Source organism: Balaenoptera acutorostrata, chromosome 1 (genome assembly GCF_949987535.1).
Source record: "Balaenoptera acutorostrata chromosome 1, mBalAcu1.1, whole genome shotgun sequence".
In the NCBI taxonomy this organism is placed as follows: Eukaryota; Metazoa; Chordata; class Mammalia; order Artiodactyla; family Balaenopteridae; genus Balaenoptera; species Balaenoptera acutorostrata.
In genome coordinates this window covers 169,259,270-169,281,374 of record NC_080064.1, presented here as the reverse complement: position 1 = coordinate 169,281,374, position 22,105 = coordinate 169,259,270, and the positions used below count along the sequence as shown (strand labels likewise).

Genomic DNA, 22,105 nt, shown 5'->3' with positions numbered 1-22,105 from the left:
TTCTTAGTCCTTTCAGTGAGCGGATCTTGGGCTGTCCCTTTAGTCAGCAGTCTTCTGGTGCTCTTTATTCTAAGTTTTGTTTTGTTTTGTTTTAATTGTGGTAAAATGTACGATATAAAATTTACCATTTTAACCATTTTTAATTTACCATTAGTTCTGTAGCATTACGTACATTCATGTGTTGTGCAACCATCACCACCATCCATCTCCAGAACTTTCCCATCTTCCCAAACTGAAACTATGTACCCGTTAAACAGTAACTCCCCGTGTCTTCCTCCCTAGGCCTCTGGCAACCGCCATTCTACCTTCTGTCTCTATGACTCTAACCACCCCAGGTGCCTCATATAAATGGAATCATACAATATTTGACCTTCTGGTTTTTTGTTTTGTTTGTTTTGTTCTGTTTCTGTTAAAATATCTTTAGATGAGATTAGTGGAACATCCATTTTATTGCTCTAGTTTTCAGTAGCTTTTCTTCAGGCAAGAAGAGCCAGCAGTAGTTAACTTGCTGCAATGTCTGCTGAGACTTCTAAGCACCTGTGTTGAGATGTGCGCTCTGCCCCTTTTACAAATCCTGCTCAGGAAAGGTGCTTACTACCCACTGCGCACGGCTCCGGAGCCACTTTGCAATGCATCACTTCAGTTCTGGGTAGGTCTGGTTTCCAGGTGGAGAACGGACAGGCAGGGTGAGATTAAAGTTGAAATGAGATCAAGTTTGCCCAGTCGCTCAGGGGCAGAAAGCACTGACACGAAAAGAGTGCAGTGGAACAACTTAGGGAGGGTTGAGGCCAGCACAGACACTGCAGGAGAGGAGATCATTCTGGTTTCGGAGACGTCCCAGTGCTTCCCTCCTGAGCGGGGCATTCCTCTTGTTTCTCTGCCTGCCAGGATCAGATGAACATAGCTCATAAAATGAAGCATTTTGGTCCCCAGAAGGAGGGATACAGAAGTAAGAGACACGCGCCCATGGCTGTTCCAAGAATCCTCTGTGCTGCTCTGTCCCTGGGTCACAAAGGGCAGCTGCTCCCCAGGGGGATCCTTCAGGGGAGGGGGAGAAGGCGGCCCCTGGCCAGATGCTGTTAGAGCCAGCCCCAGAAGTGACTCAAGTGGGGACTGACACATATTCCCGCAGTGCAAGCGAAGACTCATATACAGAAAAGGATGGAAAATTTTCTCTCCCCCCTACCCTCTGATAGGAGCAAAAACCAAATAAGTTAATGGGGGCCTATCTCAGTGAAGTGCAATTACTAGAGGAAGATGCTGTTCTGTGTACCGCCACCAGCTTTCTGTTACCCTACGACTGAAATGCAGGGTCTGCAGGGTCAGCTGTAACTGCTTATCTTTGGTTTGGGGATGCATTTGTTGATCTTGTCCTCTGCAGATTTGCTTACCTCGTTTATATTTTACATAGGCCTTTTGAAATTGTATTCTGCTGTCCTCATTCCCTAAGAGTGCAACCACTGAAAGCATAGACAATGCCAAGGGTTGACCTGTGTCCAGTCTTTTTCAGGATAACTGTGAGTTGGTTTGTGCTAACACACATCAAACATATTTATTGAGCACCACTGTTTGCAAAACATATAAAAATATTAAGTAACAGTGTAAGTAGTAATAACAATAAAGGAGATATCCCAAAACAGTGAGATACAAGTTGCCTAACAGAAAATGCTTTATGTGTTATTTTCTGGGATTTGGGGTCATAATGCCATTAAATATAAAGACTGAGTGGGATGCATTTGCTGTCCTTAGATGTCTCTGCACAGGAAATGGATACTGTTGGTGTTCCCTGCTGCCTCGGCAGAGTCCAAGGGAGGTGGCTTTCTGGGTCAATAATGCCATTTAAGATGAGCCCCCAAGCTGTCACACTCTGGAAGCTCTCAGAGTCCTTCCCATCAGTGGGGAAGTTAAAGGTCAATGGCTTATAGATTGCGATTTGCCGTGTGAAAGCAACCTTGGTTGATGACAGCCAAACATCTTTTTTGTCTTGATTCTGTGGTCAAGATCATAACTGAATTTAAGATTCGAGATTTCTTTGTGAACAAGTATATGGCTCCTCATATGGAGGTATCAGTGCAAAAATGGAAATGTGGTTGAAAGACTTGAATCTTGCCTAGGATGACAACGGAGTGAGCAGCTTTATCTGTGAGGTCTGTGAGAGGCAGCTCCCGTGCACACTGAAGACCCCACGTGGAGAAGCACACGCGTGTGCAAACACACAGGCGCCCCCCGCTCCCTGTGCCTGGTCCCTTTACTGCCATCCCGTGTTTCCTGGACCACCACCCTCGGGATGTGATGTGGTGTTTTGAAAGTCACAGATACTTGTTGCTTTAGTGAAACCATCCGGTGTAACCGAGATGGAGAGCTAGCAGCAGGTTTTAATCAGAACTAAAGCAAATGAAATCCTGTGGTGAAAATCTAGTCCCCCCAAAGTTAGTGATTGGGACCCCCTGGCAAGTTTTCAGCTGCTGCTTCTAGACTATGACATACACACATAATCAAGATAACGAATCCTTTCCCCCAGAACTTTACCCTTTTCAGATGTGTTAGATGAAGAGATTGAGGCTTTTTGAATTTTCCCACGAAGAGTCTTGTAGCTTTCACAGTATCGTGAGAGAAAAAATTAAGTCAGGACAGTCTGAAAAGCAGAGGTAAACCATAGCCCTCTACAAAGAAGGCTCTTGATTGCAGATTGTGCAGTGAAGCTAAGGTTTCCGGGAATTCCTGCCGTTTGGGCGTTTTCTCTTACAGTGGATTGCGGGGAGGGGGCCGCTAGAGCCGCCTTGAGGGGGCAGTTAAAGCGGGAATGGGGGTTGGACTGGGGGGGGGAAGGGCAGAGTGAAAATGTCGCAGAATCCAACAAATCGGGGTCCAGTCTTGGCCCCTGCTCACTAGCTGTTTTCCCCTGGGGAAGCAGCCCCAGGTTTCTGACCCTTGGTCTCTTAGAATCCAGCTTCTGCAGGACTGCCGTGAGGGCCCTGGGGGGAACCGACCACGACAGCACACCCCTTAGCCCCATCTCACCCACATCTTAGCACATCTCACGTGCTGCCCACCAGGCCTGGGAACCAAGGGTAGGGGCCGCTGCGTGACTGCAGAGGGCCTTGGGGTTCTCGGCGAGCTCATCCCCTCGCCCTTTGGAGAAGCCAAGTCTTCCAGGCAGATTCTTACAGGACAGAGCCTTCATTATAGCTAGCAGCAAAAAAGCAGGCCCTTCTTAGAGAGACTTGCTTTTGAAGTGTGGGGAGGCCGCCCGCTGGTAGGAAAGGCCACTGCCCTGAAATAAGATTCGGAACCAGGGGCAGAGTGAGTGCTGCTGAGTAGGTGGTCTGCTTCCAAGGGGTGGGGGTGGGGGTCGGCTAGGGAACACAGGGTTGGGGTAGGTGTTAGTTTTGTCACAAGGATGATCAAGGAAGGGAAGCTCCTCAGATCCCTTAAGGGCTGTAGGGTCTGCCCCACGTCGCTCCTGAGACCCCATTCTGGTGTGGAGAGCTTTGGGATGGAGGGAATTCACGGTGAGGTTTGTTTTGGGACACTGTCCAAGATGGCATCATGTACCACCGGTGCTTCATAAATGCCATTTCGTGGTGACCACAGTGTGCGTGCCCACGGCCAGGTCCCCGGTTGTTTCAGCCGTCCCCTCCAGCATGCCGCACTCCTCCGGGCGAGTGGTAGCCGGTTGAGGGGAGCCCACACCCCACGGGCTGCAGAGGAAGCCCAAAGAGAGGTGACACGGGCCCTCTGCCTGGGAGGCAGCCCCTGCCAGCGCAGGGAACGTCCTCCAGGCCATTGGCTGCTTTTGCTGCTTCCTCTCCCGTTTCTCTGATGTGGGTTCACTTTCCTTACAATGCATTGAATGAATGAGAATAAGAAAGTGTGTATTGGCAGAATTACAGCTGGATAATGCCAAGGCTTTCCAAGTCAGAGCATGAATTTAAGCAGAGCAAAGTTTCAAGTCCATGGGGCTCAAGAGCGATTGCTATTCTTCTAATAATGAAAAGTACAAATGTTTTATGTTCAAAGGTTAACAAACGGGACCCTTTCACTGGCCTTCTGGACTGTTCAGCACAGAGGGGAAACTGTTCCTGATCTTTGCCTTATTGCACTTGTATTTTCTAGGCAATTAGAAGCATTTTCCACTCAGCATTTAAGAGGTTTGAACCGGCTGGAGACCTTTTTTTTTTTTTTTTTACCCCAAACTAAAGTTGCCTTTTTTAAAAAAAAAAACTGACAGTTTTTCCTTTTTGCAAGTAGAGTGAAGTTTTAAAGTAACAGGCTTTCAAAATAGCACACTTAGACTTGCCTGCATAATTATTACATTTGTCATGGGATTAGCACTTTCCGAAAGTATATTTCTATACCAGTATCTTACTTTGCCCAGAAGTATGGTTCTTCACAGTATATTATGTGCATTTAGGCAAAATAGACCCAGCCCCATTCACTAGACTTTGCATTATAAAGGCAATTATTGCCAATAAAATGGAAGCCATTTATCTTAATGAACCAGTAGGAAAATTAAGTCTGTTGAAATGGTCTAAACCTTCCAAGAAAAAAAAAACAACCCATTGGTAATTCATGGTGGGCTATATCTATTTTTATGAGCTTCTCTAAGTCATCTCTTTGCTGACTGCCTACAGCAAACAACAACAATACGCAAATAGTGTTTTGCTTAATTTCTTATGTTCTTCATTAGCTGGTTCACTTCTCCCTTAAAAAAAATGATATCTTTGCCCCTCTTGTCTATTTGAGAGCATTTAGGGCCTTCCTAGTAAGAAACCAGCACTAGTTGGTCCAACTGGTCTGGTCTTGGGCTGCAAATAGTGTGGTTAATGGCTCCTGCTTTCCCCTCCATTTGGAGGGGAGACACAGAAGTAACTGAAACTTACAGTGTCAGGGGATAATTGTATTCCATTATATTTAATACAAACGAGGAGGTATTCTAGCTAACATGCAGGAAAACGGCCTTAGAGGAGGCCATGTCGCGTGTCACTGAATGCACGTGGGGACGTGTCCCCTCCCAGCTTCACCGCCCCCTGCCCCGCGCACGCTCTGGCCCCGACCCCAAAACAGAGGTGCTACTGGTGGTAGTCAGGAAATGCCGTGAGCCACAGGTAATGAGCTCGATATCCGTGTTCCTTGCCAGATCTCCCAGCTGATGACAGAGCCTGGCCGGGAGGGCCTGACAGAGGTGGCGCTGAATCGCTACAATGCAGACAAGCCCCCGGCCTGCAGCGTCCCCGCCTCGCAAGCCTCCTGCGTGGCCAGTGAGACCTCCGCGGGCACCTCGGTGGCCGCGTCCTTCTTCGCCAGGTAAGAGAGGTGTCCAGACCCTCGGTTCTTTCAGGTGAGCCCACCCGGTTAGCCTCTCACGTGGACCGGTTTAGCTGAAACACTGGGAAGAGTTTGGGGCTGTTCTTTGACTTCACTCTTTAAGACAGGCTTTCTCAACCTCAGCCCATTGACATCTGGGGCCAGATAACTCTCTGTTTAGGGGGACTGTCCTGTGCGTATAGCATGTTTAGCAACATCCTTGGCCTCTACTCGCCAGATTCCTGTGGCACCTTCCCCGGTTGTGACAACCCAAAATGTCTCCTGATGTTGCCAAACGTCACCTGGGTTGAGAACCTCTGCTCTGAGAATACGTGGCTCTAAAGGTGGTCTCCCCAGGAGGAGGACTTTTGTGGGTTCAGCCCCATGGCTGGTGTTTCCAGATATCTCTTCTCATTACAGAAAATGAACTGCTTAAAATTTAGCTATTAAATAGATGGCAATTTTCTTCCTTCTTGACAGACTAGCTGGATAGTTGTCAACTATCCAGCTAATTTCAGAAACTTAAAAAAAAACCCTGAGAAGCAAAAAAGAAAGGTATTTCAACAATGTTTTCTGCCTAATTTTAGCAACACGGCAGAGACAGGGCAGGAGACATAGGACAGCTGGGCAGGAAGGCACTTCAGGGATTGTCTAATTTGATCTCCTTATTTTATGAAGAAGGAAACTGAGGACCAGGAAAGTTAAACTGTGAGGTAGTTTATAGCAAAGCCAGAAATAGAAACCAGATTCCTCTGGTTTTTCCTCTGTGACTCATTCTTTACTTGATACTTGGAACTTAACCTTAGAAAACTTTTTCTGTACCTAAGATTCGTGAGCTTCTGAGTAAGCAGGGTGTAGACTAAATAGCGTCAGATGTGTGAAATCAGAAGACCCCTTGGATTTGAGTTCCAGCCCTGCCTCAGTGTCCTCATCTATAAAATGAGGATAATACCTGTTCCTCAGGGTTGCTCTGAAGATTAACATAACATGATTATAAATTATAAAGTATGTGCTATACAAATGGTAATTCACTATGGACTTAACTAGTGTGTCAGTAAGAGGGAACGTTGTTTGGCTTTTCCTGTTATCCTTAGCAATGGTAAAATCCAAAGCACAAATCTGAGGAAGGGGCTCTGATTAGCAAAGGAGCAAGTTAGAGGAGGAACAGAGGCTGACATCCTGGATTAAGACACAATAAAGGCAGCACACGGGGCTTGTTGGAAGACTGGCTTTGAGGTTCTGGTTGTACCTTGGTGCCAGGTTTATTGCCCTATGAACAATTGGGCCACCTTGCATGTATGGGAAGTAACAGGAAATATGTGTGTAGTGGCCACCTGACAACAGAGGCCATCGTGTTAGCTCTGTGTGTGCATGAATTTCTGTGTTGTCTGGGACCACTGAGCAAGCTTACTGGGAGGTCATGTCCATGCCACTCAAGGAGAGAATAAACAGATGGAACAGAATATGAGGGGATGCCACAAGCACAGAAGATCCCGGGACCTAGGTAGGCTGTTAGAGCATGTCTACAGGAGGGTGACTAAAGTGGTGAGGAGCTAGGAGGCCAGGTCCTGGCAGGCTTAGTCTGGAGAAGAGAGCCCTCAGCTGTCTCTTGGGCCATCATGTAAAAGAGGGATTTGGATGGTTGTATAGAAAACCCGAGTATGTGGGCAAAGGCTGAATAAAACCTCATGATGAAAGAGAGAGATCTCCCAGCTCAGAATGAAGGAGAACTTGCTCACAATTCAAACTGCCCCAGGAGACAGTGAGGTCCCCATCACCGAGGGAGATCAAGCTTGCATTGGGTGACTACCTGGCTTCATTGCCAGAGAGAACATTCAGTGCTCAGATGGTGGTTGATCTCCTGAAATACTGAAATGTCCAGAGATTTTTACAGATTGACTGACTTATAAAAAAACCCCAGGGCTTCCCTTGTGGCGCAGTGGTTAAGAATCCGCCTGCCAATGCAGGGGACACAGGTTTGAGCCCTGGTCCAGGAAGATCCCACATGCCACAGAGCAACTAAGCCCGTGTGCCACAACTACTGACCCCGCGTACCTAGAGCCCGTGCTCTGCAACAAGAGAAGCCACGTACCTAGAGCCCGTGCTCTGCAACAAGAGAAGCCACCGCAATAAGAAGCCCGCACACCGCAATAAAGAGTAGCCCCCGCTCACCACAACTAGAGAAAGCTCGCATGCAGCAACGAAGACCCAACACAGCCAAAAAAAAAATAAAATAAAATAAAAAATTTAAAAACAAAAAAAAACCAGAAAAAGGAGTTGAAGCAGGAAGAAATAAGAGGTGCTATGGTCCCTGATGGACAGTGTTTTGGGAGAATAGTGTTCCCTGCTGGGGGGGAAACCAACAGTGTCATCCGAGTCAGGGAGAGGGTGTCGAGATGGGATAGACCGGGAAGGCCTGAGTGCTGGACAAATGGTGTATGGAGGCCAGCTTTCACATGGGTCAGAGGAGGATTTACAAACAAGCGAACAAACATCAGGGAAAAGAATGGCGAATGACTGGCAAAGACAGTCTTCCTGAGAGTTTTGCTTGTACACCAAGGGGTAGAATGGAAACACCAGGGTGGACCCACCTGAATGGGCCAATGATGTCGGCTGGGGGAGGCCCTGCGGAGGATGTTAGCAGTAAACAAAGAACCCCTGAATTCAGAATTGCAAGGGCTTGTGGTATGAGCTTTCAAAGAGCGAGAAAGGATTCAGAGGGCTACCTAAATCCTTGTCATTGCTTTGTGGTGAATGCTGATAGCTGATAGCTGGAGCTTAGTGGGTTAAGACATTAAAAATACATAGTTTGTGTTTAGAGCGTTTACAGTGTAGAGTGAGGGGGGAAGTACCATAAGAAAAAGAATAATTCTTTAAAAACATATATATATATGTATATATATATGGACATGGGGAGGGGAAGGGTAAGCTGGGACGAAGTGAGACAGCCGCATGGACATATATACACTACCAAATGTAAAATAGTTAGCCAGTGGGAAGCAGCCGCATAGCACAGGGAGATCAGCTCGGTGCTTTGTGACAACCTAGGGGCTGGGATAGGGAGGAGGGGAGGGAGATGCAAGAGGGAAGAGATATGGAGATATATGTATATATATAGCTGATTCACTTTGTTATACAGCAGAAACTAACACACCATTGCAAAGCAATTATACTCCAAAAAAGATGTTAAAAAAAAAGTCAAAATAATAAAGTTCTGAAAAATTTGAAAAAAACCCCCCATATATATATATTTAAAGAAATCTATATGTATATTAGAGACTGAATATATATATATTCACCCCCCCACACTCACTACGCGGTTTGCCCCACTGCTCTCGTCCATAGTGGTCAGGCTGTCACGCCTCCCAGAGAGGGTGGCAGCAGACTGACAGCCTCCCGGTCACGGACGGGAACTGGGAGCAGAAGGTTGGGTGACCTGCCCAAGGTCCGCACTGTCAAGAGAGAACCAGGGTTGTACCTCACCTCTGTGGGTCCCCAAAGGCCCACCTGAGAAGTCAAAACCAGCCCAGTTACGTTGTCAGACAGTAAACTGAGGTCGCGTCAGAGGACCTTTCTGTTTCAGCTCAAGCAAAGCTGTGTGAGGTGACGGTAGGGGTGGCTTTTAAGAAGGATGGAATCTGGATCTGTTGCTGGGGCCAACATTGGAAACACATTAGTGGTTATCGTTTTCGTGGAAGGATAGGAGAGTCGTTCCACACAGGGACTTGGGGGCAGGGTCAGGTCCTCAGATCTGTGTTCACCACTTTGCAACTCGTTCTGCTTGACTGTGTGATTGAAACACATCCGTGAGTCTGCAGGGCTCTGGACTCCACATAGCTCCAAGTGAGGACAGGCTGGCCAGCCCTCAAGAGCTGTGCTGGGCGTCATTTCATTGCAGATAAGCGCAGCGCCAATTGCCAAATTTGTGGCCAACGTGGCTGACATCTACTTAACATTCAGTGTGTATCACTCACTGCACTAAGCTCTTCGTATGTAGAATCTCCCTGAATCCTCAGAGTAACCCTGGGACGTAGATCCTGCCATTTCCCCTGTTGGATGGATAGAGAAAGAAGTGTCCTGAGTCAAGTCACCAGCCCAAGGCTGCACAGCTGGGAAGTGGCAGGGTGGGGAGTCCATCCTCAGTTCCTCTCACCTGTGAGCCTTGTTGCTGTTCTCTGTGCCAAACAGGCTTTTTCCATCATAATCATGAACTAATCATCATCGCTGATAAAACCCATGAAGTAAGTGGGCCCTGCAATCAGTTTGAGAAGATAAGCAGAACAGTGACAAAACCCTGATTTGTTGAGGGCTGCAGGTGTCCACTTTTCTCTGTGATACAGGCCTTTCTTTTAAAGTGTTTACTTTTCAGAGCTATGGGTAGAGGGCTGGGTGGATCTTGTTGCATTTCAGATTCAACAGCTATAAAATAAAAATTCCAGTTCTGAATAAGCAATGACACTTTCGACCAGGGCTACCCCCAGGGTGGTTTGTGGACAGCACACACTTACTGGTCTGTGATAAGTGTGGAAATTCAGAGGAAGCATTTAGAAACTTCTGTAGCAAGTTGACAGAGTAAGTTTATGCCTATTGAATCTAAAAATCAAAAAGTAGGTCTTATAGTTTGAATGTAATTAGAAATAAAAGAAAAAAGGTGATTCCTTCATCACAGATAGTTTGAGAAGTGCTGCTTTAGAAAATGTTGAAGCCCAAATTGCTTTCCTTCTACATATCTTTCGCCAGAATTTCTTTCTTTATTTAATTAATTTATTTGGCTGCGCCGGGTCTTAGTTGGGGCATGTGGGATCTAGTTCCCTGACCAGGGATCGAACCCAGGCCCCCTACATTGGGAGCGTGGAGTCTTAACCACTGGACCACCAGTGAAATCCCTCCCTCTTTATTTCTTTAAATATCAGCATTTTGGTGGACTGCCTTTGCTTCAGAATTTCAGTACTCTGCTTTTGGAAAAACACGTTTTTTTCCCCTTTGGAAAAAAGTAGTAACAGTGAAATAGTAACAGTAATACTAAAAATATTAATAGTAATCTTAACCAAAAAAAGAGATTGGCATAACTGATCATCAAGTTGGTTAATTATCATGCTCTGAACTTTTCAAATGAGGGAATCTCCTTTGTGTGATTCCCATGTTGATATTAAGTGGTGAAGTCAGGTGTGATTAGGTTTCCCATTTGTTGACTATTCACTTTGAATAAAGATTTACTTTTTAAAAAAACTGTCATGATCTTGTTTTTTCAGTTTTATTGAGATATAACTGACATATATTACTGTATAAGTTCAAGGCATACAGCATAATGATTTGATTTATGTATATTGTGAAATGATTACCACAATAGGTTTACCCAACAGCCATCATCTCATACAGAAACGATACCAAAAAAAAAAGAAAAGAAAAAAATTTTTTTTCCCTTGTGATGAGAAGTCTTAGGATCTACGCTCTTAACAACTTTCAAACATACCATACAGCAGTGTTAACTTGAGAACTGGATGAAAGTGGTCAAAAGGTACAAACTTCCAGTTATAAGATAAGTAAGTACCAGGGATATAATGTACAACATGATGACTATAGTTGAGATTTACTTAATTATGTACTTTGTGCTTTAAAGTATGAAGTGCATGAAACCCTATAAAAACTCTTGGGTGAATCCTCAGCTTTGTAGGTTGAGGTGGTAGAATCCTCATTTTAATTTGAAGAGCTGTGAGCAAATTCTGGATTACGCATAGAATTGCCTGGAGCTCTGGTAAATAAAATGAATCTTTCAGATGATCTCCTATCTTTGCTTTGATGTTCTTTCCCAAATAACCTTACCGATAATCGTATTGTTGTTGTTTTAATTCATGGAGAAAATGAGCTTCCGGAGGATTTTAATCTACATTCAGAGCAAGTATGGGAAAAATAGTGAAAATTGCCAGCTATCACATGAGCTTTGCAAAGGCAAGTTCAAGTTTGGCAGAACTGGTGCTGCCATCTCTGTGGAGTTGGTGAACACATGGGTTTTCAGTTCTGTCTTCAGACGCCACTTCTTATTGTAATATTATTTATTTACAGCTTTTACATTTAGTTCACAACCTTTGTAAGACCATAACTTTTTACCAAATTCAAATGAAATTTTCAAGTAAAATTATATGAAGGTCATTTTTCATTATTATTTTTTCATTTCTCTATTTTCTTAATGTAAATAAATGCCTTTAAATCTGTTTTCATAGGTTTTGATTACTTCAGATTACTCATCGCCTTCAAATCCTTACTGCCTGTCCATTTGCTCACTGTTGGATCAATCACATTAGTTAGAGCTTCTCCCTTTCTTTTTGCTCTGTTCTTTTTTTTCCAGGAACAGGGTTATTTTTTATTTACTGACTCTCTTCTTGAAGATTCTGACCTTTACACAATTTTCCATTGTTGATTGAAAATACATAGCTCCCGGGTTTGGAACTTTCTGTGTAAATTTTGATGTTCACCTCAATATTGGGTTGCCCTCAGATTGATTTTGTGCGGTCCACTTGCTCTGTTTTCTCTCTCGCTCGCTGGCCAAGCTGCCCCTCATTTCCTTCTGCTAGCTTTTTGCCTTTTGCCTAAACTCATTTTTTTCTTAGGGACGTTATTATATTTCTGACTATCTCCACCTCTTGTGCAATTTCTTCCATCTTTGTTATTAGACCATTGCTTGTATCACCTGACAGGCTTCTCCAAGACCCTGTTATGCTGTTGACTCTTATGACTGATTGAACCGCCATCCCTCTGAGGCCAGAAGCTGCTGTGACATTAAACCAAGACCAGCTCAGGTCCTGAATCAGGGGCTAAGCTGAGCTGAGAGGGCCAACTCCTGGCTCCGAGGCCCTGCCCTCAGACGGGTCCCTCCATTCATCAGCCTCCTTGTGGGACCTGCTCCTAAGTGCTCTGTGTCCACGTGCCGCTGTACACACAGCTCCCACTGCTACAGAGAAGGTCCTCCTTAAAAGCCATTCCCGCATTCTCACTGACAGCCAACTCAAATAGTGCCTTTCACTGGTCACAGCAGATGCTTTTCGTATATAATCTTGTACAGTGAAGGCTTCCTTTAGTCCCTGGGCATGCTGACACATAACAGTAGGAGTTGGTTATTTGCGAGGAGCTTATTAAGTCAAAGAAGGATGGAGTGTGAAACTGCTCATGGTTCTTTTGTTCTTCCATCAGGTCCAGTTCCCTTAGGGATGCTCACATCTTCCCGTTATAAATATAACAGCAGTTATTACCAGAGAAGAACTCTCCTAAAAACACCACAGTTGGTCTCAGGTGATCTAGGGGGAGAAAAGTGGAGCTGGGTGCACAGATCCGACTCTTAAGTTGCTGATTCTCTGTGGAGAGATGGGGCAGACTTTCTGCCTCCAGTTTTACAGATTGGAAGTTAATTTCCAGTGCCATGTCTGTTACTATAGAATGATATCTCTACAAAACAAAACAAAAAACACTAGGAGCTTTTAGGAGCTCATATTGTGGAATTTCTCTTGTATGATTATTGTATTTTTCCTGTTTTGTTTGCATCCAAGTATGCACCTTTGTCTCCTTACTCCTTCTAGGGTCTCATTCTGACTTAGTGTCTATCCCTTTCCCCTTTTCTCCCATTACTCTCCTCCTTCCCCACTCCACCTCCCTGTCTGGCTCTTCCATGGCTCCCGTGGAAGTGGGGCTGCCGTTGAACCTTGTAGGGAACACCTGTGGTCAGGGCCGACATGCATAATTGTGCCATTTGCTGTTTGGCCAAAACTCTACTGGTTGAGCTGAGACGCCTCCCACTGGGCTCCATCCATCCAAAGGGACGTCTTTTTCTCAACTGCCCAAAGGTACTGTCTGGGCTCGTGTCTCACCGTCTGCTCCTGCCCCTTCCCTGGGGGCTAAACAGTGTCAGGGCAGCGATCTTTGAAGGCCTGAAGTGGAAACAAAATCCCTACCCTCTGAATTTCTTGTTTACTTATTCCTGGCAAGTCATAGCTTTACTTTTCTTAGAAAAGACTCCATGGACTTCTCAGAAAAGAAGGGACTCTTGCTCATGTATATTGATGCAGTGAAAGTTTAGGAATCATAACTATATGAATATAGTTTCGCTTGAACACACACCAGTTGCGATATGAAAGGAAAATACTAAGAAGGAGCCAAATGTATATTTAGTGCTGTCAGATTTCAGGGGCCCCAGGAAATAGTTTCAGGTGTTTGCTTCATGAAGAAGTAAACCCTTGATTGCTTATGAAAGACAGAGAAAGCACTGAAGAAAAAGTGGCCATAATTCAATGTCTACACTGTGATCCTTTGTGTTCAAAAAAGATCCTAAAACACTTTAAATATATAACCCTAACAGCCAGTACCCTACCCCGGCAACCCCAAAACCCCTGTTTTGGGGTGTGCAGACCATAATAGAAATGGCACTCATGGCTTGGCTCACGCCATTCTGAATTGGTGATCTCTGCTAAAGAAAATGGTCAGTGTTTGCTGCCCCATTCCCATCTCCCGCTGCAGGGAATGTGTAAGATAGCACATTTTCCAACTTAAGTCCTTTGTTTGACGGATGGTCAGTTGGGGTGCTGGCAATCAGCTCCCAACATCTGGGACTCATTTGTACAGCTTTGCCTCGGTTGAAAATCCAATTCATGCCTTGGTATGGATGTTTGAAGGCAAAGCAATTCCAGTGAGCCTGAAGGACCCTGGTGATTCTTGTCAAATATTCTCAGGGTTAGGCATTCTGGTTCTTACTGAACAATTTGAATGTCTTTTTTACTGATGTAGGGGTGAGGGGAGGGGAAGAAGAGTACTGTATAAAGCAAAGAGAAAGATGGAGTGGCTTGTGGTTGCATCCACAGCCTGCCACTGACATTCTGACTTTAGGCAAGTAACTTAAATCTCGCTAGCCTCAGTTTCTCCTGTTAAACAGACATCATTGTATCTACTTCATAGGATTATGGTGAGGATTAAATGAAAATGTGATAATTCTTTGTAAACATCGTCTAAATCCTAGAGGTGACGTTAAGATGGCATTTGCTATGAAAAGGATGGAATTCTACCCTCAGTGGGAAATCCAATGAATTCTCAACATTCCCTTTAGAGTGGGTGACTTGTGTTGTGCGTACCTTTACAGTGTGTTTACATGCCACTTTGTAATCCGGTCTAATGACTACCTAGGACCTCCATGGCAATTGTAAAGATCAGGCATCACGCCTCGGAGAGCAAAACTGCCATCACGGCGGGGGTGGGGGGGGGGGCGCCGAAGATCACAGCTGGCTCTTAAAGCCTTACCTGGAAAGAACCAGGTGTCACTGGTGATTGAAAACATCAGTGACCAGCAGAGAGAGAAACTCTGCCCTCTCCTGTGGAGCTCCAGTTAGCTGACTACACACTTCTAAATCTTTTGAAGGGTTTCTTTTTGTAGTTTTATAGCCCTAGAAAAACTCTCAAACAGTAAGAAAGAAAACAAAAGGAAGAAAAGGAGGAGCCATTAAGAATTCTATGACCATATAGCTTGGTGGTGACTGCAGTGTGGGAGCTGGAAGTCTGCCATGACACTGACAGTGAAAATGAACCAAAACAGTAAATAAAATAGAAGTAAAAGAGGGAAATATTCGCTCTCTTTGTTAATACCTTCATGATTTGAATTGGGGGCTGAAGAGGGAAGATACGGTGGCATGGAGTCGATTCAAAAAGAACAATGGAATGACCTGTGTCCTGAATGAGAAGATGGATGGAGAGAGGATACAATTTTGTCTACTATATATTTGATAAAGTGTTTCCTTGACTGCACTTCTGCCCCTGCCCTGTTGCAATACCTCTGTAACTTGTTCCTTTCTTCAGTACTTACTCATTTAAAAATAATAGCCTACATTTATTGAGGGTTTCCTATATACCACACACTACTCTGAGTTCTTTACATGAGTTTAAACTTCAAAAGCCCCCATGAGTTGGCCCTCTTATCATCCCATTGTTTAGACGTAGAAACTGAAGCACAGATTGGTGAGGTAACTCGATCATGGTCAGACCGCTAGAAGGAGATGAGTAGGTGCTTGAGCCAGGCTATCTGATTCCAGATCTCATGAGCCAGAATATAAGCTCCATAAGGGGGGAGATATTTGTCTCTTTATTCTTGGCTGAACCCCTAGTGCCTAAAAGAGTACCTAGGAAATGTTTGTTGAATGGATGAACAAATGCTCTTAGCTACTGAGGCAGGAGGTAGGTGGGCTCCAGGTTAGGCATTTACAATCAGCCTCCTGTTTGCACTTCGAACTAGAAATAACAACAGCAACAGGGTAAATAACCAAGCTTTGTCTCCTGAGGACACTTTAAGATAACAGTCCTGGCAGGAACAGAGAGGGACTAAGCCTTGTTTGAGTAAAGGATCAGGAGGTCATATATTCCCCAACCCTGGGGCAAGGGAGACACGGCACATGTGCAGAAAGCCTCCCTGGGGGTCAAAAAGGAGAGGGCACCTCCCCAGAATAGGTGATGCCAAGGCCGTCCCCTAGGCCTCTGGCCTGGAATCCATCTTGGAAAAAAGCTGCACATGCATGTTGGAGAGGGTCCTAAGGCAGATCAGGTGTGGAAAAAGAAACCAGATAATTGGCCAAAGGTAAACAAAGACCCGGAAGAACTGCCCTATATAGATGACTTCACTGCCTCTTTACTGCCTTCCTCCTCGTTAGGGAGGACGCCCACACCCTTGCTCTCCGGTGGGCATCTCTGCCTTGCTTCTGTCTTAAGTAAACAAACTGCTTCTCTGTGTGCTCTCCCACTTGTGCTGTGTCTCTAATAATAAACTTTGTACCTGTTTTAACAGTTTTTGCCTCCTTGAGAAACGCATTTTTCAATGGGAGCAAGGGCCAGGGGAATTTTGCTTCTAGCCTCTACCCACTGGTGGAGTAGCGGCTAGGATTCCTCGTTTTCACCCAGGCTACCCAGGTCCAGTTCCGGGGCAGGGAACTAAGATCTTACTTCAAGTCACTGCTCTCAATGCTGCCTCTCCGAGATCACTACTATGCTCTCCTGCCTCCAAACTCAAAATGGGTTGTGACAGGTGGGCATTCATGAAGTCTCAACACAAGGATGATCAGTGAGACCATAGTAGAGGAGGAACGCAGAGCTCACCACTGAAGACATAAGGGAGAAACATTTTGACCAACTACTCTATTCTTCTAATTTTGTTAGTTACTAAAATATTGCTTCCTGTCTCACTCAGGGTAAAAGTTAAAGGTTTTTCAGTGGCTTGCCAGGGTCTCTCTACAATATGCCCTCCACGCTCCTCTATCACTCTCCCTCTTGCTTGTTCTGACCCAGGCACACTGACCTCCTTGCTTTTCCTCAGAAAGTGCCAAGACCATTCCTTCCTCACAGACTTTGCTCTTTCTGTTTCCTCTACTCTTTCTCCAGGTATCTGCTTGGCTCAGCCCTTCCTTCCTTTCAGATCTTTGCTCAAATGCCACTTAATGGCAAAGCCTTCCCTGACCTCCCTACTTAATATTACAGCTATTCTGGCTTTGCATCCCTCTTCCCGCATAATACCTGTTGTCTTATGAATATCTGTTGAATGAATGAATCTCAGACTCAAAGGGAGATGGGCAGCTAAGTCTCCAGGTTGTCTTCCACTGAATTTCTTTGAGAAGCTTACATTTTTTTTCCCACTAAATTCAAACTACCTGCTTAGGAATTAAATTATTCTTTTAAATCTAGGATGTTTGGGGGAGATAACATTGTCACAAAGCATGGGAAAAGGCGTTGTTGGGAAATGGAGATTCATATGAAAATATAAGTACCTGCTTGTCTTTTCAAGAGGAGGATTTGTAGAGACGGGACAAGAGGTGCTGCCTGGGCCAGGAAACCAAAGAAAGAGTTAAAGCACAGGAAAGACTTATGAGTTGTAGGTCTAGCACAAGGAAGCAGGGCTCTCCATCTTTTCTCCTGTCTCATTGAAAAGCTGTCTTTTCCTCCCTTGAATAAACCTCTTTGCTTTCTGTCCTGTGCTTTGATTTATTATTTTAATTCTATAGCTGTCTTAGTGAAGTATGTAAAGCATTTGGGGGTAAAATCATGTGGAAGACATTACAGAAACTAAAGATGTATTATCTTATGTGGTATTGGGTAGAGGCTCAGTGTGCTGAGGGATCCTATCCCAGATGAAAACACAAATCGTGTCTGTGGCATTGTGTATTGACTAAGAAACTGACTCCTCATTGAGGGTATAGGAAGGCGGAATTTCGGAGGTACTGTTGTAATAATTTGGTGGGAAACAGGTGGAACTGAAGCATAAAGAGATCTCACTGAAGTGTCTGCTTTTCATAACTGAGAGATATCCCTGAAGGTGGGATTTTTATTTTCTTGCCTCTGAAGTGGACATAATGACTTTTTCTTTTCCTTCTGTCTGATTACTAAGGTGTAGATTTCAAGAGAACAGGAACTGTGTCTAATCCCCTTATTTCATTTAGCACTGCCTGGTACAGAGTAGGAGCTCGGTACATGAATGTTGAAAGAATGAATCAGCCATGCTTGAAAACGTAGGTCTGTCCTGCTTCTCATAAGAATGAACTACTCAAAAGAAACTGTGGGATTATATAGCCTCAGAGCTATCATCGTTCCAAGTACTAGTATTAATGATAAAAATAGTTCTGATGGATAAAAAATAAATGGAATATTTTTCATGATTGATTTCCACACAGTTAGATTCAGCAGTACACTATTTCTAATAATCATCTTTTTATTTAGCTGGTGCAAGAAGTATTTTAGCATCACACTGTAATTAGATGCCTTTCCTGGCACCTGGTGTGCTTGTTGTTCATGAAGTACCCTGGAATTCGGGAAATACAATTTCACGAGCCTCGATCATAATAGACTGTGTCATTTTCTTGGCATCCTCCAAACCGAAGCCTTAAGAGTCCATAGTTTGTCCTTTTCAACTCTAGCAAAGGAAAGAAAGGGCCTTGGCAGTGACAAAGAAAGAGAAATTCTCTCGGGGTCTGTAAAGTAATCAGCACCAGGCAAGCCACTTGAAATAAAAAAATGAGAAAACATAAACCATCACTCAAAATTTATTTCCAGTCTTTTAGGTGCTTCAAAAAATAATCGTGATTCATTTTTCTGAAATAAATCTTCATCTCTTATTATACCTGTCTAAAGTGGCAAGGGGGCACTTGGGGGGAAAGCAGAATATTCCTGAACAGAGTTTTAGGGGCACTTTCTAGTGATTAAAAAAAAACCCTAAACAGTCTTTCTTACATCACTATATATGCTCTCACCACCTACAAGTGTTTAAAAATCAAAATAAGACCTTGTTTCCACCCTCGAGGAGTTCCAAGCATCAGGTTAAAACTGAGAGAGGTGAACTTCTCTGGTGGCGCAGTGGTTGGGAATCCGCCTGCCAGTGCAGGGGACACGGGTTTGAGCCCTGGTCTGGGAAGATCCCACACGCCGCGGAGCAACTAAGCCCATGAGCCACAACTACTGAGACCGCGTGCCACAACTACTGAAGCCCACGTGCCTAGAACCCGCGCACTGCAACGAAGAGTAACCCCTGGGCGCATGCGGTCCCCGGCCGTGGGGCCTGAGTTGCCTTAGAACAGCTTGCAGACCGCTGGGAGTCTGGGCTGCTACCCTGCGTGAGTCCTCCCACAGCTTTCCCTGCTGTCTGCCCCTCTCAATTTCGCGATGCCGGTGGACCTCAGCAAGTGGTCCGGGCCTTTGAGCCTGCAGGAAGTGGACGAGAGGCCGCAGCACCCGCTGCAGGTCAGATATGGCGGGGCGGAGGTTGACGAGCTGGGCAAAGTGCTGACACCCACCCAGGTTAAGAACCGGCCCACCAGCATTGCATGGGATGGCCTTGATCCAGGTAAACTGTATACCTTGGTCCTGACAGACCCGGATGCTCCCAGCGGGAAGGACCCCAAGTACAGGGAATGGCACCATTTCCTGGTGGTCAACACGAAGGGCAACGACATCAGCAGTGGCACGGTCCTCTCCGATCATGTGGGCTCTGGGCCTCCCAAGGGCACAGGCCTTCACCGCTACATCGGGCTGGTTTACGAGCAGGACAGGCCACTGAAGTGTGATGAGCCCATTCTCAGCAACCAATCTGGAGACCACCGTGGCAAATTCAAGGTGACAAATTTCCGCAGAAGGTACGAGCTCGGGGCTCCGGGGGCCGGCACGTGTTACCAGGCCGAATGGGATGACTATGTGCCCAAGCTCTACGAGCAGCTGTCTGGGAAGTAGAGGAAAGCCAGGAGACAGACACGGTCCCAGAGTTCCCAAGCAGTGTTTCAGTTTACTGATGCATGTAGATTTCTCCCCTTCCCGCTGCCTGAGCCCTGAGCGGTCAGATTTAGGTTTAGGGTGACTTTTCCTTCTGCCTGGCCTCTGTAATTCTAGGGGGTTTACGTTTTGATCAAATTTGAACTCCGTTTTGGTGGGGGATATTTTGGTACTAGGATGGGGTCATCAAAATGTTAATATAAGAATGACAACCCAGACGTTAAAGAAGAAAAAAATTCTGGTAAAAAGACCAGGTCTGCAGTATTAGAACAGAGCATCAAAGAATCTTTAAGGGAGGTTGAAAAAAAGAAAAGGTTGATTGCCTCTGCCTTTGTGAGCCCGAGCCCAGGACTGTCTGTGACGGCATCTTCTGGCATGTGTTTTCACGGCCCTGTCTCTCACTAAGACAACCAGGGGCCAGCACGTCCGCTAGCCCCCCATGTGATACATCTCAGGCTGGTTATTGGGTGTCAGTGTCCTGCTCTGGCTCCTTTAAAGAGCAATACTGAAAAAAGCAATAGGGAGAGAGTTGCTGTTAAAGCTTGGCCATCTAGATGAGCTGCAGGGCTGAGTGCGAGGTCGTCAGAAATCCGAAAGTCTGTGCCTGTTAAATTGATCACTCTTCGGTGTAAGAAAAGTCGGTCTGGAGTTGCTGAATGTTGTGTTAATTCTGCTGTTTGCTTATAGTTGAATAAAAATAAAAACATTGCGAAGTTGAAAAAAAAAAAAGAGTAACCCCCTACTCACCGCAACTAAAGAAAGCCCGCGTGCGGCAACGAAGACCCAACGCAGCCAAAAATTAATTAATTAATTAATTTTAAAAAATTGTATAGACTTTATGTGTGGTTCATTCTCTTTTTAAAAAACAAAAACAAACAAACAAACAAACAAAAAACTGAGAGAGGTAGAGAGGGAGGGTCAAGGATTACCAAGCCGTGTGTCGTCAAGTCTGACCAGGCCGGTCAGGATGGCTGCAAAACCTCCCTTCTGCTGCTGCCTCTGCAGCCCCCTGGCTGCACACCACTGGCTTCAGGTCCCCCAGGAATTCACCAGATGCGTGTAGCTGGCTGTAGCAGGTACTGTTGGCCCCCACGCGCCCATTCCCTTCTTCTCATCATTCTCTAAACAAAACCTTGCAGCTCCCAAGGTCCAGGACTTGTGACTGCCCAAGGGTTTGTTCTGGCTGCCAGAGCCCACTGCATTCAAGCGTGGGACAGGCCAGATTGTCAGGCAGGTAGTCCTGTTGGGAGCCGCTCCCAAATAAGTCTGACAGGAGTCGGTGGATAAATACCCCAGCTCCCTTCCTCCTTGGTTGGGATAACACTGAGACAAGGTCTACCCTGTCTCCCTGATTTCCTAAGTAGGACTGAGCCCCAGTTGCCTACGTCAGCAATCTGCTTGATAACGCATCCTCTGGTCATTTCCTTCCCTCCCTGTCTTGCTTTCCCACTTCCCTACACTGCTTCCTGGAATCACCCTCCAATTAAAGCTACTGGCACTCTCATCCTTATGCAGGGATAAGGAAAGCTACTGGCACTCTCATCCTTATGCAGGGAAACCCAGCATAAGCTATTGGCAATATATCCTCATTCACTCACCCATTCATGTATCCATTCCTTCATTCATTCACCGGGCATTTGGTAAGCCCATACTGTATACCAGACATTATATTAGATGCCAAGGATGACAAAAGGGCAGCCACTGCCACCAGGGAGCTCCCCGTCCAGAAGGGCAGCCAGTCCCATTACTGGAGAGTTATAAACAGCATGGAAGTCCAGGACAGAGCAGTACAGGAGGACTCCCAGTATCACTCTCCCAGAGTCTTCTAGTTGTTTGGAAGGTAATGGTGACTTTGCAGCGTGTAGTATTATCAGAAATTGTCTTATCCATTCATTTCCTGTCTCCCCTTCTAGAATGTAAGATCCATAGAAAGAGGCACTTGTCCGTCTTGTTCCATCGTTGCAACCTCAACTCTTAGAACGGGGCTGGGGCTCAGTACATATTTGGTGAGTGTGTCTCAGGAGCTTTAGGAGTCTGCCGTGGAGAGTTCCTGCCAGCCTTCTCCTGTCCCTCCTCAGGGAGTCCTCCTGTGTCGCAGCTCACTGAATTCCACTGTGGAAGTAGTGTCTCCAGTACAGAGTGACAGCCTGTGCTCAGGGCAGGAGAGAAGGAATGAGTGCTGCCTGCACGGCACTGTGCCTTGGGGGTGGGGTCTTTCTGGTCACTTGGAACTGAGTACTTTGCCCCACCAGGCACCTGAGGTGAGTGTTTTCCTTTAACATAATGGAGGGGCATCTACTTCAGAGTCTGTTGACTCCAATGTGAATCACATCTGAAAAATACCTTGATAGCAGCATCTAGGCTGGTGTTTGACCAAACAACTGGGCGCCATAGCCTGGCCAAGTGGACCATCACACCTAGAACCAGTACTCAGTCTAACTTGAAAATACTTTCCATTCTGTGCAATTCACCAGGCTCCTACTGACACACCCTGAGGTTGCTCCTGGCTCTGGTTTCTTAGCACTGG

The 22,105-nt window shown here is 45.6% G+C and overlaps 2 protein-coding genes across 3 annotated transcripts in view; both read left to right on the top strand.

The window, feature by feature from the left end:
* KIF26B (kinesin family member 26B) overlaps positions 1-22,105 on the top strand; it is a 490,864-nt gene that overhangs the window by 221,117 nt on the left and 247,642 nt on the right. For both annotated transcript variants that reach the window (XM_057557354.1, XM_057557348.1), the window contains exon 4: positions 5,141-5,307. In XM_057557354.1, the coding sequence (XP_057413337.1) occupies positions 5,141-5,307 (167 nt within the window). The remainder of the gene's footprint in view (positions 1-5,140; positions 5,308-22,105) is intronic.
* On the top strand, positions 18,960-20,307 carry LOC103013938 (phosphatidylethanolamine-binding protein 1-like). The gene has a single exon (XM_057557357.1). It carries the CDS (start codon positions 18,976-18,978, stop codon positions 19,537-19,539), a length of 564 nt encoding a protein of 187 aa, XP_057413340.1. The 5' UTR covers positions 18,960-18,975; the 3' UTR covers positions 19,540-20,307.